Source organism: Vicugna pacos, chromosome 31 (assembly GCF_048564905.1).
Source record: "Vicugna pacos chromosome 31, VicPac4, whole genome shotgun sequence".
Taxonomy (NCBI): domain Eukaryota; kingdom Metazoa; phylum Chordata; class Mammalia; order Artiodactyla; family Camelidae; genus Vicugna; species Vicugna pacos.
The window spans coordinates 16726487-16743133 of NC_133017.1; the positions used below are offsets into that span (position 1 = coordinate 16726487).

General features: G+C 39.9%; 1 protein-coding gene and 1 long non-coding RNA gene across 4 annotated transcripts in view; one reads left to right on the plus strand and one right to left on the minus strand.

Annotated features, from left to right (window-relative positions):
* The window catches only part of INTS9 (integrator complex subunit 9), an 84548-nt gene that overhangs the window by 47539 nt on the left and 20362 nt on the right, over window positions 1-16647 (plus strand). Inside the window, exons 7-9 of the mRNA XM_006203188.4 lie at window positions 6100-6220; window positions 7003-7137; window positions 16041-16152. Coding sequence (XP_006203250.1) covers window positions 6100-6220; window positions 7003-7137; window positions 16041-16152 — 368 coding nt within the window. The remainder of the gene's footprint in view (window positions 1-6099; window positions 6221-7002; window positions 7138-16040; window positions 16153-16647) is intronic.
* The window catches only part of LOC140690775 (uncharacterized), a 66824-nt gene that overhangs the window by 37875 nt on the left and 12302 nt on the right, over window positions 1-16647 (minus strand). For all 3 annotated transcript variants that reach the window (XR_012066094.1, XR_012066092.1, XR_012066093.1), the window contains exons 3-4: window positions 6632-6682; window positions 1960-2057 (exon numbers count right to left, since the gene is read on the minus strand). This is a non-coding gene — a long non-coding RNA (uncharacterized lncRNA). The remainder of the gene's footprint in view (window positions 1-1959; window positions 2058-6631; window positions 6683-16647) is intronic.

Consider the following 16647-nt stretch of genomic DNA (forward strand, 5'->3'; position numbering starts at 1 on the left):
GAATAGTACCATGCTTCATTTAAACAATATTTACGCTGAAGGACTTAGACCACTTTAAAAGTTTCCGCTGTTATGAGGCCAGTTGATATCAGGTGTCCGAAAATACCGTGACTTACCATATTGAGAAGTAGTGGGGTTTTTTTGTTTTGTTTTGTATTTTGCTGCCTAGTACATTGACTAAGTGATATGGACTATGTCTTCTTTATTTAAAAAAAAAAAAAGTTCCTGTGCTTTCCTTGTCCAGTTCCTATAAAGTCGGAGTCACAAACTCAGATGTCTGTAGGGGTGGGGAAGGTGAGCACAGGAGGGAGGGGGGCTGCCAGGAGCTGTGGCCCAGTGACCACACCCCTCTAAAGGGACAGTTGACAGCTTCAGCAGATTGTGGCCACATGGGAAGGTGAGCCCATGGCTGCCAAATCTTTTTTTTCTAAATAAGCTCAAGATCTGAATGTTTTAAATGTGATCTTTTGTTCATCTTTTTAAATGTTGAATCTCACATTAAAATAAAATTCTGTGGTCCAAGCAAAACACCTCCATGAATTGGATTTGAGCTCCCATTTTGTTTTTGGTTTTGGTTTTTTTTTTAATACATTTTTATTGAAGTAGTCTGTTTACAAGGTAGTGTCAATTTCTGGTGTACAGCACAATACTTCAGTCATATAGGAACATACATATATTCGTTTTCATATTCTTTTTCACTGTAAGTTACTACAAGACATTGAACATGGTTCCCTGTGCTGTACATTATAAACTTGTTGTTTATCTATTTTATATATATATTAGTTAGTATCTGCGAATCTCGAACTCCCAATCTATCCCTTCCCACCCTCTTCCTCTGAGTCCCTAGTGTTTGACTTACCCTTGAACCTTATACAGGCAGTCTCTTGGTTAAGTATCTAGAATTAATGCATCTTAGTAGCTTAAGTTACTAATAAGACCATCAAGTAAATAAACAATGAATTAAAATCTTCCAGATTCATTGGTTTCTGACAGAGTCCCTTAAATCAGAAGAAGTTAATTTGAATTAGCATTTGATTTAGTAGTAGTATGTAAACCAAAAAAATCTATTATTCTTGCTTCTTGGCAGCTGTCTGACTCCCTGCCTCAGTTGACACCATGCCTTGAAATTTATTTGGAAGGTAACCATCCTTCTTCCTCATTTTGACATTGTAGCTTACAGTTCTTGAGAAAGATCTTGAAGGGTAGGAAAAGGAGAATCCCTTACAATATAATTTTTGAGTCTCTGACTTTCCCATACGTACTTCCAAGTTTAGGTGTTTAATGGGGAAATTTAAAGCACAGTATTCCACTGAAGAAATTAACCCAGCCTCTGGTATTTTTTGAATAAGGCTAGTATTTTTGTGTATAAAACTTAAGAATCTACAATTATAATTAAGAATAAATCATTATAGGATACTGTCATAATCTTCTGACAAGCTTTAAGGAATTAGATTGATATATATTCCTGGCTGAAATGTTACAGCAATTTTCAGTACTCAGAGCTTAAAATGTGGGTTTATAACTTACAGAGGACATAAAAGAAAAAAAAAGCATATTGTACTTGAAGTTCCTCTGCTCTGACACTCCTTGGGTATTTATAGACGAATTTATCAGGTCTAACTATGTAGTAGGAAAAAAATTAAAGCTGTGGACTTGAAGGTCAAATAGACTGGTGCTTGAATTTGAGATCTGCTTCTAAGTAGTTGCAGCAATTTATTTCTTCTAGGTACTGTTACCTCGTTTATAAAACAGGAATAATATTAGCAACTTCACAAGGTTGTTGTGAGGACTAAATGAATAATACAAGTAAAGTCCTTAAAACGGTGTCAGGCACCTAGTGGGTGCCCAGTAAGCACCAGCATTCTTTCTTCCTTGAATAATACACTTGGTTCACATAACCCCCTTTCAGTAACCAGCACACGGCTGCCTTCCACAGCCTGATTTATCTTTTGACGCTACCTTTCCTGATGAAAGTGAAGTGGTGTATGTTTCTTATCCCACTGTTGCTTCTAGTTAGTTGGCAATGTCATTCGGACTCTGGGACTCAGTCTTCTTTCCTGTAAAATAGGAGAATTGAGTTGAACTATCTCTAAGTTCACTCATGTCATACTTTTTAAAGATGTCCAAGCAGGGGCTCAGAGAGTGGCCATACTTGGACGGAGCCATCACGACTTTGTTCTTCAGGAGCTTAACCATTTCATTTCACTTGGAGCTGATCAGCCTCTGAGGGGCTGATGTGGGCTAACTAAGCTCCCAGGATACTGACTGACAGACAGAAATACCATTACATTGCTTTATACTGAGCTATCGGCCTGGCTCCAGAACTAGAAGGTTCATCTGAACAGGACTTTGTCCTGGGCAGCAAGTCCACATAAAGAGATCAAAATAATAAGAAGTTTTTGATGAGCATGGAATTAAAGCAGAGATAGTTTAGGTACTCTCAAGAATCGTTTCTATCACACTGTGGTGGCCTGAGCAATTGCCTTTATCCTTTAAAGAGATAAATTGATCTAGAACAAAAATCAGGGATTATAATCTGGCTTCATGTTGGTACTGAGAAATGCTTGATTTTCAGGCTTTGCTTTTGGTAAATTCCATGTATATCATCACACGTCTCCAGCCCACCCCATCCACGTGTGTATTAAGCACACTTCACTGTAACGAGAAGAAACTTTTCTGCTTCCCTTATTCTTTGTATTCTGCTCTTATATTTATTTTGTTCATTTTGTCATTCATTCATCAAACATTTAGGAAAAGCCCAACCAGTGTTTTATTTATAAGCGGTAAGTGATCTCTGTGGACCTAAAAGTCCTGCTTTTTTATGAAAACCCATGATCTTGTGCTGGTAGAATGGAAGGAGACACAGCAAGTCTCTGGCATGATGCAAGCCCTGGGAAAAAAGTTCATTAAGCACTCAAGTGTGATAAGAACAAAACAAGACAATGAAATCTTTTAGAAAGTACTCATTAAACATTTAGACTCTGAGAACTTGACTTTGATAAATTAGAAAGCCAGAAAAAACGGAACTAGTTCCCACTGGGTTTCCTTATCCGGCTTATCCTTAATCAGCCAATAATCCTAATGGCTTTGAATGGCTCTATAAATGCTTCTCTGTTGTGGCCTCAAGCGTAAGGAGAGTTTTAGGGAAAGCTACACGTTAGACAAGATGTTAGGAGATAAAGGAAGTAATGACAAAGGGACTGAATATCTCGAAAGAGTAAGAAAGGTGTTAGCAAAAGGAATTTGCGGGTGTAAATATGAAATTCAGAGAACTTCAGACTTATTTTTGATTAACTGCCAAGTACCTGGCATTATGGTAAGTTGGTAGGAAAATGCCTCCAAAAGTTTAAAACATAGTCCCTGTACCCAAGGGGCTCGTCAGGCAAAGATTACATACCAAGTGGCAAGACTCAGGCTGGGCTTGGCAGGTTAGGCACTGTTTGAATGAGGGAGGAGATCATGCCAAGATAAAAGAGAACAGTGTGGGCAAAAGCCTGGCGACATGGCCTGATTTCAAAGGGAACTGGCTGGGTTAAAATGAGCCAGTGCACACCAGGAAGGAGGGAAAAGAACTGAAAGCTAACCTTATACACAAGAATACTGAGGCTTTGTTCTTTTGAAAAAGCCAACAATTTAACTAATTTAACTCCTTTGTCTAGCTGATGGAAAATTTACCCAATTTTTGTTTATGAAAATATAGTCACCAAACCTATATGATAAAGGAAACCTCTAGACATTTCCATAGAGAGAAATGACAATCAGTTTTAGATGTGAAAGTAGTGTAGTCAGTATATAAGCTAACCAAAGAATTTAAGCATAAGGGTGACGGGGAGGAATTCATATGCAATGACTATCACAGATACATAATGTTAATAGTATGTGTTATATATACATATGTGTGTATGTGTATAATTACTCATTTACTGTAGTCCTCAACAATTTTTGAAGGGAGCATTTTACCCTCAGTTTAGATACATGGAGGGAAAAAGGAGGCTAGGTCAATTTCTCAACATTGCAACTAAAGCTAAGATCAAAGTTAAATTGGATATGAAGACGAACCTTCTGCAAAAGTCCTGTACAATTTAAGTTTCTAAAAATGTCATGGAGAAGACCTGAGAAGAGCCCAAACTTAGTTGAGATATTGAAGCATTGCCTTTGTACTAGAACATGGCCCAAAATACTTTATAATGTATTAGTAATAAAACAGAATTTAGGAGGTCTCCCACAAGGCTGCCCGTATCTCAGGCTCCGCTGGGAAGGACCCCCTTCTCGGCTCACTGAGTTTTTTCTTTGGTGCTAGTCTTATTTTTCACAGGAGGTTCTTCCAGTCTCCTACTCTGCAGGGAATAAGCCTAACTGATGGTGTTCTGCTCTGAGGAAAACATTTGCTCACTCAGTATAGAAACTTCTGCTTACGGAAGCTGCCCGCAGCTGTCGATGGTTCCCCCTAGGCCAGACTCTCACTTTTACTCTCTCCAGAGAAAAGGTTCTGGTGACATGCCTGGGTGGGGAGGGGGCAATTGCTGGGCTATATGGAACAGGTGAGGAGAACTGAAAGGTTCTATTTTGTAATCAGTTTTCTCTACAAATTTTCTTGTTTTTAGGCCCACCTTCAACCTCACTTCCAGAGATGCCCTGTTGTTTCCAGTTGCTGAGCTTTTTATGGGTTCTGCCGTAAAGATTTTTTAAATTTTGTTTGTCTATTTATTTAGAGGCGGTACTGGGGATTGAACCCAGGACTTCGTGCATGCCAGGCATGCACTCTACCACTGAGCTATACCCTCCCTCCCTGGGCTCTGCAGTGTAAATTAAGTTCCTTGAATTGAACTTTCCTGGGTCAGCTAATCAGTCATCATTTGTCTTTTTGCTTCCCACTTTCTGAAATGCTGGTGCTCTTGTCTCTTCTCCCATCTCTTTGTCTGGAGCGGGGTATATGTGTATTTGTGTGTGCATGTGCGTCAAGCCTTTTACACTTCTCAATGATAGTTCAGGGGAGAGACCAGCGCGTGTGTCCAGTTCTCCAGAAGTCCCTTCACCTATATTGTACAGAGCCTCCTGGAAGTCATTCTTCAGGCCTGTTCTAGATTGTTTGAGCAAGTGATTAAATGTTTTTCTAAGGATGTATTTTTGTTTGTTTTTTATTGAAGTATAGTTGATTTACAATGTTGTGTTAGTTTCTGGTGTACAGCATAATGATTCAATTATACATATATATGTTCCTTTCCATATTCTTTTTCATTATAGGTTTTTACAAGATACTGAATGTAGTTCCCTGTACTATACAGTGGGACCTTGTTAATCTATTTTATACATGGTAATTTGTACCTGCTCATCCCAAACTCGTAATTTATACCTCCCCCCATCTTTTCTGTAGCTTGGCAGGCCCATGAGTGATGTTTATTTCATTTATCTTTTGCAAACAGGGAAGAGGATATGAGATGCCACACAGAAATACTCTCTGTTAAGATGTATGTAATAAGCCTTAGAATAACCATTTAGGAAATAACTTCTTCAAAAAGTGAAAAATCAAGAAAGAAATTAAGGGGCTACATCATAGAAAGTATTTACTTACTGTTTTAAAAAAATAGTCAAGGAGGAATAGAGGGACAAAAAAGGCATGAGATGTATAGGAGACAAAAGCTAAATTGGCAGACAGAAGCCAACTACATCAGTAATGACATTAAATGTGAATGGCTTAAGCAACCCTATCAGATGACAGAGATTATCAATTTTTACTGTTTTTTTTTAAGCAAAACAAAACAAAAACAAGATCCAGCTATATGCTGGGTGAGCAAAACAGAGAATAGGAAAATAATAAAGAAAAATCAATGAAACCAAAAGTTAATTCTTAAAAAAGATCCACAAAACTGACCAACCTTTAGCTATATTGACCAAGAAAAAAGGAGAGAGTACTCCAATTTTTAGAATCAGAAATGAAAGAGGGAGAGTTCTACCAACCTTACAGAAATAAAAACAATTATTAAAGGAATCCTGTGAACAGTGGGATATGCCAGTAAGTTGGACAACTTACATAAAATGGACAAATTACTTGAACAGGGCCCTCCTTACATAGGAACTGACACTGGGATGCATTTACAGGCTGCTGCCCTCTCCTCTCAAGGATGCAGTGGAAGTATCAACCTGGAGAAGATGCTATACAATGCAAGAGGTGAACTCTGCCCTCAGTAAAATCCAGCTGGTGGGATATTCTCAGAAAATTGTGAGTGTTAATATGATTCTAAGTGAATGATGAATGCTTTCAATTCATAACGTTCTTTGGAAGGATCATTTAGTTCCCTTTCTAACGCCGTTCAGTCACTACAAATCTTGTGCTAGTTCGTGGTGAAAAGACAGAGCATCTGTTGTTTCCCTCCATCCTTCACAGGTCCTTACCGGCGCTCTTTCCTAGCCCTTATGTTCCCTGTCACTAGCTAGCATTCAGTTGGCCAGCCTGTCATGAGTCAAGAGAAAGGCATCTCATTCTGTTCACTTTAGAACAGTAGACACTGCTTTATAGGTGTTGGACTAGTGAAATAGGAAACAGAGAACATAAAAGTGATCAAGAAGCAATTTGGTAAGTATAACTTTTGAGGTCTGACCTGATCATGGTAAAGGTTCCCATTTTTGTTACCTGTTGCCCAGAGCTGCTCTTTACAGAACAACCAAGAGAGTAACACCTAACCTGAAAAGAGAAAAAAGAAAAGAAAACCTAAGTATTTGTCCCTGTGGTCCATTTCATAATATATTCATCTCTGCCTTGTAACAAGCAAGACCTGGGTGCCTGGTGACGTGTGGATGCGCTGAAACTCTCAGACTGTAGAATTACTTGCTCTGTCTCCCTGGGTCTCCATCATCTTTCTGTTTTACTTTAGACTTTCTGGTTCACTTTTAAATAGTTTCTGTTTCTACATGGGGAGGATATTTCTGTTGTTCTTCCCCGCAGACTCACCTAGTATGACTGCTGAAAGCTTATCACCCGTTCTCACTGTGGTTTTCTCCTAGGAGCTTTTTGGTGCGGTCCAGGTGACCCCTCTAAGCTCTGGCTACGCCCTTGGAAGCTCCAACTGGATTATCCAGTCCCATTATGAGAAAGTGTCCTACGTCTCTGGATCCTCCTTGCTCACCACACACCCCCAGGTAATTCTCCATTCTCTTTTGACAGCTCACCTTTTTTTGGTTATTTAGCCCAAATTCAGAATGTATCCAGAGTAGAATCAGCTGTTTTTAACTCTAATTTAGTGTCTACAGTTTTTTGGTTTTTTTTTTTTTTAATTTTATTTTACTGTGGTAAGAACACTTCCCATGAGATCTACCCTCTTAATAAAATGTTAACTGTACAATACATTACTATTGACTGTAAGGACAGCATTGTACATCAGATTTCTAGAGCTTTTTCATCTTGCTTACCTAAAACTTGCTGTTCTGCTCTTCAGCAAAGTTAGATTATTCATGTCCAAACATTGAGGATCCTAGTTCCCCGGTAGGATCCTGCTGCCTTTAGGGTCACCTCTAGGATTCTGAGATTTCCTAGTACTTGTAATAACCATAGCTTGATGTGTGTGACAGAGATGGTCACTTGTTTACAGCAGATATTAAATTACTCAAAATTTACTAAGGGCCTACTATGTGTCAAGCACTCATGTAAGAAGATTCACTGCTGACCCACAGACCAGGTCCCTGCTCGTGGATCTACTTTCAGTTGATGTACTGAGGGAGGATGGCGTGCAGAAAATAAATGAGAGAAGTAATTCCAGGTCGTGACACAAGTACTAAAAACAACAAAGCAGGGTTATGTACAGATTGATGGAGATTAGTTTAAACTGGATGGTCAGAGAAAGCTTCTGGGGGTGATCTCGTTGCAACTGAGACCTGGAGAAATGAGGCACGGAGAGCTGTGTGGGCAAAGCATTACAGAGACATGGCAGATGAAGGGCTCCTGATGCCTGAACAAGCTGGGCATGTCTGCTGAGCAAAGAAGACGGTGGTGATTGCAGCATACTGAGTATGATCAGGAGATGTTCAAGAGGTTAGCGGAGGCCAGGCCATGGAGGACTTGATAGGCCAGGATGAGAAATTTGGATTTTATCTGAATATGTAGACTGAAGTGATTAGAAGGTCTTAAGTTCATCATTCATTGACGGTCATATTGGCAAGAAGCTAAGTGCATAAGTATTGCTGTAAATGTATTACTTATTCAATTTTAGGTATTTGTGAAGCATTTATTGGGATGGGGATATAGCTTAGTCGTAGAGCACATGCTTGGTGTGCCTGAGGTCCTAGGTTCAATCCCCAGTACCTTCACTGAGGGGGGAAAAATGAATTTATTGTTTATTTCATAAATCCTGGTTCTTTCCATGTTTGTAAATGAGTGCAAGGGAAATTAGATAGCCAATGGAGGGTGGATGGATGTATCGATGGATGGATCAATGGATAGTTAACTTGGGGATGTCTGTATCCCATTTGAATTTGGGAAAAAGAATGACTGCTGTTAAGTCCAGAACAATAGGATGCTTCTGAGCTGCCACTCTGCATTATGTCTTCATTCCCTATTTATAATCAAGTTTCATTTCAAAGTCTAGAGGGGACAAGTTGCCATTTTTCCCTATAGCTAGCAGAATTCTGAGCTTTTCCCGCTTATTGAAATCAAAAGCCCATCAATGTCATCTTAATCCACTTCATTGAATCAAAGTATTTTATTGGCAGCTTCTATCATTCCTGATAGATTCTTCCATAAAAGACAGGAAGATTACTTGGCTGCCAACTCTTCCAATTTGTTCTGCTTAGATCAAAGCCTTTACAGTATTATTGATGTAATTTCCAGTAAATTATTCTTACAAGGTCTGTAAATTTAAAGGGAAAATAAGGTCTTGAAAGTAATGAGCAAATACCTAAGTAATTAATTTTAATTTCCAGCTGGCAACCACTATGGTATGTAAAAAAGAAAATAAATTAGACTTTCTTTTACCTGGGTAATTGGATTCTATATTGCATTAGCAGGGATAAGAGAAGGTTTGGTTTGAAGAACCTTGGTAATCTACTTCAGAGGTCAGCAAACTGTGGCCCTTGGACCAAATTTGGACCCCCACCTGTTTGTGGAAATAATGTCTTATTGGAATACAGCCACACCCATATGTCTAAGGGTTATTTGCAACTGCTTACACACTACCACGGCAGTTAGATTTTAACATTAGACTCTACAGAAAAGGGCCAACCACTGGTCTACTTGAATAATGGAACCCTTGCGAGCTAGGAAGAATGTAGCAGGCTGCTGTACTGATCTAATAAACATGGGAATGAGGCTATGGATTAAGCCTTAAATAGTGAAAATGGGAAGATAAGTTAAAGAAAACACTGGCAGATCTTTAACAAACATTTATTGAATGCCCACTGTCTTCAGGGAAGGGAAAAATACAAGTCACAGATTTCATGTCTGGGCAACACTGAGAGTGATGATAATGGCACTAATCCAGTTGACAATGAGGAGTGGGCAGGGGGGTCATTAGTTTCAGAAGCAGGTAGTGGGTATGATGAATAGGAGTCTGACAGAACGTTGGACAGATGGAAGTACAGAGCTGGAACTTGGATGTGAAGGCAAGCCTGGAGACAAATTGGAGGGTCATCAGGGTTTTTTTAAATATATAAATAAAGGGCTGTGGACTAAAGACCGAGCTGTGGCAAACAGTGGAAAGGAAAAAAATGGTCTTGAATAAGAATGGAGAATTAGAGGAGAACTGAGGCCAAAAAAAGTACAGCATCCCGAACAGAAAAGGAAGAGAACTAGCCTTTACTGAGCACAAGGTCTCAGTATTAATTTCTTTAATTGGTCTGATTCAGCAACCATGTTGAAGTCTCATATTCTAGTGTTTAGCTATTGATGATAATATCTGCAAAGAAGTAGCAGTTTTGTTACTTCTCTTCCAATCCTTTTATCTTTTATTTCTTTTCCCTGTCTTATAACTATGCTCTCCAGTCCTGGGTTAAGCAGAAGTGATGGTGGTGGCATCGTTATCCTATATCAGATTTTAAAGGGAATGCTTTTGTAGTCTCTTCATTAAATATGATGCTTACTATATGTTTTTATTTATCAAGTTAAGGAATTTCTCTGCTTTTCCTAATTTTCTGACTTTTTTAAAATCAGATGTAGATATTGTACTTTTTCAAATACTTTTTCTGAGTCTGTGAGATAATCATGTGATTTCTTTCCTTTAGACCATATAAGTAGTGAACTGTAATGTTAGCTTTTCTCACATTTAACCATCCTTGCATTCTTGGGATAAATCTTATTGATCACAATTTATTCTTTTAAAAATACCTCCCTGGAATCATTTGGTCACTATTTTATTGAAGATTATAATATGTATCCGTAAGTGAAAAATGGGCCCATACATTTGTTTGGAATCAAGGTGCATTAGTCTCATAAGATGATTTGGTCACCTTTCCATCTTTTTCTAATGCCAGCAATTTACAAGGGATTATCTTTTCTTGAAAGTCAAGTAAAATTGTTTAAGCCTGGAATTACCATTTTAATTTTTTTCAGTTATTGAACTGTAGTTTCTTGGTCAGCGTTGTGCCAATGTTGGCAGAAATTTGTCAATTTTGCCTAGGTTTTTGAAATCATACATACGGAATTTTATGTGTACTGTTTATTTATTTATTTATTTAGGGGTTTTTTTGTATAATTCTCTTTTCATTCTAAATTTTTTTAATTACGTCTTTTTTTCTCTCTTGGTCAGACTTGCCAGAGGTTTGCCTGCATTACTGATTTTCCTCAAAGAAAAAGTTTTTGCTTTCAGTGGTTTCTGTTGTCTTTCTACTCTCTATTCTGCCCTTTATTATTTCTTTCCTTGGGTTTACTCTGCTGCTTTTCTTTTAATACTAAGTTCATTTGCTTCAATCTTTCATTGCTTTCCAATAAGTATATTTAAAGCTGTCAGTTTCTCTGAATATCATGTAACTTTGTTAAATTTTTGTACAAAGTTCTTTGTCATTTGTATCTAAGTATATCATAATTTCCTTCTTAATGTTCCAGATTTAAATAACCAAAGGCTTTTTTATAGTATACTTCTCTTTGTTTCTAGTCCATTTGGTATGGTTAAGCTTAGGGTTAGACAAGACTTTTGTCAAGTCATACTTATATTTCAGGGTTCTGGGTTTTTTTTTTTTGCATTTTAATAAGAGTGTACTGATTCATTGACAGTCTTACTTTGTTGTTGTTGTTGTTTTTTTAATTGAGGTTTAGTCAGTTTACAATGTTGCATCAATTTCTGGTGTACAGCACAATTCTTCAGTCATAAATGAATGTACATGTATTCATTTTCATATTCTTTTCCACAGTGAGCTACTATAAGATATTGAATATATTTCCCTGTGCTATACTGTATAAACTTGTTTATCTATTTTATATATACCAGTCAGTGTCTGCAAATCTCAAACTCCCAGTTTATCCCTTCCCACCCAGCTCCCCACTGGCAACCACAAGTCTATATTCTATGTGTGTGAGTCTGTTTCTGTTTATATATACATTGATTTGTCTTTTTTTTTAGATTCCACATATGCATTATATCATAAGGTATTTTTCTTTCTCTTTCTGGCTTACTTCACTTTAAATGATATTCTCCAGGGCCATCCATGTAGCTGCAAATGGCATTATTTTATCTTTTTTATGGCTGAGTAGTATTCCATTGTATAAATATACCACAACTTCTTTATCCAGTCATCTGTCGATGGACATTTAGGTTGTTTCTATGTCTTGGCTAATGTAAATAGTGCTGCTATGAACATTGAGGTGCAACACCAGTGATAATATACATTTGCCCTTGGGTGGTGAAATGGAGATGGTGGCGGTGTCAGTTTGGTTTGGAGAGTGTCACTAAAAGCCTTTTAAGTCTACTCTTTTACAGTTGCCCTGGGAATCCACAAGAAATGTCTCCAAGTTACAGGGCTAAAACTAGAACATCTAGTCTGACTTGATCATGAAGAATCTCATAATGTCCAACCTGGTCATAGTCATATTACATGTAATACTGCCTTTGTTTCTATTATGAGCATTTACTTTTCAGAGGACAGTGGTAATGGCTGAGGTTCAGAGATGATGTTTTTAGGGCTAGAGTTTGTTCCCCACTATGTCTTGGTTTAAATCAGTAGTTCTTAATTAACCTTTTGGTAGTCATGCCCCCAAATGACAACCTAATTAAATCTGTGGAAAAATGTCTACTAGCACACAGAATTCTAGGTACCATTTCAGGAGGTCCCTAGCTCTCTGAATTCCCCCCATCAGCCCTCTGAGTCATTAGTGGCTTGTTCTAATATGGTCCTTATAAAATTGTCATTTTAAGCTAAATATGCTACCCAACAGAGCTGGTCCCCTTTGTCACCATCCCGACTGCCCTCTGTTTGATGTGTACACAGTGGACATTCCCAGGCTCATCATGCATCTGCTACTATAAACCACTGTACTTGACCTCCCCCTTCCTAACAGTGAACGTCTGTGTATTTGTTGGAGAAGTGCAGATAGGTCAGTTCTGCCTGAGCAGAGGAAAAGCTCTTACACGTGTGGTTATGTATTGGTGCAAATAGGAATTAGAAGCTACTCAGTGGAATTGGCACAACTCTATTTTTTCTGTATCCATGTTAAGTGTTTTTCAGATTATAAAGCAGCTTATATAACCACAATCACATAATTTTTTTTAAAAATGAGGCCCGTGTACCCATGCATGTATAAAATGCTAAAGGACGATGCATCCAAAGGCAGGGGTACTCAGATGTGGCAGTGGCAGGGTGGGCGTTGGTTGCGCTACTGTTTGAAATCTTACTGGGAAATCTGGGTAGAATAGAAAGAGGAGAGATAAGGCTTCTCAGTAAATAATGTTTCTGGCTTTTTTCTTCTGATATTCTGGTGAGTCTATTAAATGAAACTGAGGGACAGATGCATTACAAAATGAAAACATATAAGCGATCTCTTATGGTATTTTTCTTTCTCTTTCTGGCTTACTTCACTTTGAATGACATTCTCTAGGAACATCCATGTTGCTGCAAATGGCTTTATGTTGTCAGTTTTTGTGGCTGAATAGTATTCCATCGTATATATATATATACCACATCTTCTTTACTCAGTTATCTGTTGGTGGACATCTAGGCTGCTTCCATGTCTTGGCTATTGTAAATAGTGCTGCTATGAACATTGGAGTGCAGGTGTCATTTTGAAGTAGGGTTCCTTCTGGATATATGCCCAGGAGTGGGATTCCTGGGTCACATGGTAAGTCTATTCCTATTCTTTTGAGGAATCTCCATACTGTTTTCCACAGTGGCTTTCCTTGCTTCCCTCTCCAACTCTTAATGATTTAGATGTCTTCTTTTACAATTTTGTGTTTATTCTTTTTGTAATTCATGACAGTTAACTCCTTTCCAGTTATAAGTTTCTCATTTTTGTAGCATCCTGCTTCTTTTCTATTTAGAGTAGACCTGTCATTATTTCTTTTAGCATGGGTTTAGTGTTGCTAAACTCTTTAAGTTTTTGCTTGTCTGTGAAGTTCTTTATCTCTCCTTCTATCCTAAAGGATAGCCTTGCTGGATAGAGTATCCTTGGCTGCATCTTTTTTTCATTCAGGACTTGGAATATATCTTGCCACTCCCTTCTGGCCTGTCGTGTTTGTGTAGAGAAATCAGCTGAGAGCCTTATGGGGGGTTCCCTTGTAACTCGCTCTTTATTTTTCTCTTGCTGCCTTTAGGATCCTTTCTTTATCCTTGACTCTGGCCATCTTGATTATGATGTGTCTTGGTGTGGGTCTGTTTGGGTTCATCCTTTTTTAGGACCCTCTGAGCCTCCTGTACTTGGATATCTGATTCTTTCTTTAGGTTTGGGAAGTTTTCAGTCATGGTTTCTTCAAATACCTTTTCAGTCCCCTTTGTTCTTTCTTCCCTTTCTGGAACCCCTATTATGCGTAGATTGGCACGCTTTATATTATCCCATGGGTCCCTTATATTGTTTTCATTGTTTTTTATTTGTTTTTCTCTCAGCTGTTCTGATTGGGTGCTTTCTGTTGTCCTGTCTTCTAGGTCACTTATTCGTTCCTCTGCATTATCTAGCCTGCTTTGTAAAGCCTTTAGGTCAGCTCTTATCTCAGCAAATGAGTTTACTAATTCTACTTGGTTCTTCTTTATAGCTTCTGTTTCATTTTTGACACATTTTATATCTCTAAACACTATTTCTTTTAGTTCCTTCAGTACTTTGATCAATCCTTTTTTGAAATCTTGATCTTGTAGGCCATCAACATCTATTTCCTTGATCGTGCTTTCAGGATATTTCTCTTGATCTTTTAATTGGGAATGGTTCTTCTGCTTCTTCATATTGCTCATATCTCTCTGGCACTGTGGCTTAAGGAGTATCAGTTATCCAGTTCTCTGGGAGACAGTGGTCTTAATCATTTTATCAAGAGGTCTTTGTGTCTTCACTCTGTTCTGCGAACTCAGCTTGCTGTTTCCAGAGGCCCTCTGTTGGCGCCCTTATCTGTGCTGCTTCCAGTGGCTGTTGGCTAGCAGATCGCGCCCCCTCCTAACACTGGATCAGGAGCTGAGCTCTTACCCAGTGGGCGGGCAGGTCACTCCCCCTCCCGATGCCGCAGTCTAATGCTGCACTTTTAGGGGAGGCAGGTGGGCAGATCGTGCCCCTCCCAGCACCGTGGTCAGGTGCTATGTTCCTGCAGGAAGTAGGGTGGCTGCCCGCCCTCTCCCGGTGCTGGTCACTCCACTTCTCTGTGCAGCTGCCCGCTCCGCCTCGGGTGGGCGCTCCGAAGGCAGGCTTGGGGAGGACACCGGAACCGCCCTGCCCCTGCTCTGTGCCAAAACTCAGCTCCTTGCTTGTCTTGGCCGCACGAGTTCTCTGAGGTGCCAGGGCAGAGAGATCCTATCTGCCTGGGGCTGTAAACAAGTCTCAGTCCTGCCTAGGAGGTTGCGGAGCTCCCGGTGCAGATTCAGGACTTGGCCCGCCCCCCGGCCCGGGCGCTGCGCACAGGAGAAGGTGGCGGCTGTGGCTGTGGCTGCCTCTCTTCTCGCGAGAAGCGCCAGTAATGGCGACGCAGGTCTGAGGAGACCAAGGCTACGGCGCCCCTCCCCCCAGGGCACACGAGCCGTTTGCTTTGCTTTTTTCGCAGTTTATGGGGGACCAAGGTTGCTCCACTCCGTATCCCCTCCTGGCCACGGCACGAGGCCCCCTGCAGTCCCCCGGGGCTGCCTCAGTGCAGCCGCCCCTGCCCTCTGCCCAGCTCGGGCGGCCTGGCCCGGCCCCAGCTGCCGTCCCGCGTCTCAGGCTGGGTGTCACGGGGACCCTTTGTGCCCGTTTAACTCAGTTCTGTCGGTCAAGGGCTACTCAGGGCAGATCTGAGCCTCAGAGGCTCCCCCTCCGTCCTGCTGGCCTCTCCGCTGGGGAGGGGGAGACCCAGTGAACGAGCGCCAGTCCTCCTTTGCTGCTCCCTCCCCGCAGGACCGGTCCCACACTGTTTTGCTTTTTCTTCTCCGTTTTTCCCTTTTCTCCTACCAGATTTTTGGCATCTTTGTCTTTCGAAGAGGGTGATGTTCTGTCAGAGTTCGGCAGGTGCTCTGGTTGGCTGAGTAGGTCTGTAGATGTGAGTTTTGGTGTCTTTGTGGGAGAGGGTGAGCTACAAGCGTCCTTCTACTCCGCCGTCTTGCTTGTCTCGATTATATGCTTATTTTTCATTGAGGTAAAATTTATATATAGTGAAACCCAAAAATCTTAGATGTACAATTCTGTCAGTTTTCATATCGTGTCATCACCGTACTAGATGAGACATAGAAGTTTTTTTTTATCACCCCATAAAGTTCCCTTGTGCCTCCTCACATCCATCCTGATCCCCTTTGGGCAACCACTGTTCAGTGATATACTTTTCGTTAGAGGAAGTAAGATGACTTGATCATGAGCTGGACATAGAAAAAGCAATGCCTGTAATCTCCTTTTCCTTCACCACTTGTAGATAACTTTTTTTTTTCTTCTAAATTACTAAGCATAGTTCTCTGTGGTTTTTCAGCCCATGGACCAAGCTTCCCTCAAAAACAGTGATGTTCTCATTCTGACTGGCCTTACTCAGATTCCCACCGCAAACCCAGACGGCATGGTGGGAGAGTTCTGTAGCAACCTGGGTATGTATCCCACGCAAAGCTTAAATGGGATGAAATGCTTTAAAATCTTTTTGGATATCTTTTATCATGTTTTTTGTCCCTTTCCTTCACATTCTCACCCTGTGATGCCCCCTTTTAAAGCCTTTTCCCTGTTTCCTCCTACCCTTTCTGCTTATCCTTCAAAAGCCTACTGTCATCAAAAAAAAGCAATTCGTAAGCAACTAAAATCTGAAGGTGCAGTAAGAATGGTTGTTAAAGCAGTAAATTTGAATTTTAGGCACTTTATACAAGTACTCAACACTCTCCCACTTGATTTATGTAGAACATTCTTCTTACTTGTTGGAATTTGGGAGTGGGCCAGGGCTGCTTATAGGGTAAGCAGAGTTAAAGAAAGGAAGAATTGCATCTTTGCTTTGCAAATAATAGCACAGAAAAGACTATTAATACTTTGAATTCACAACAGTGATACACTGAACTGGTATATTTTTCCCCTTGCCAATATTTGGTTGGTGTTAT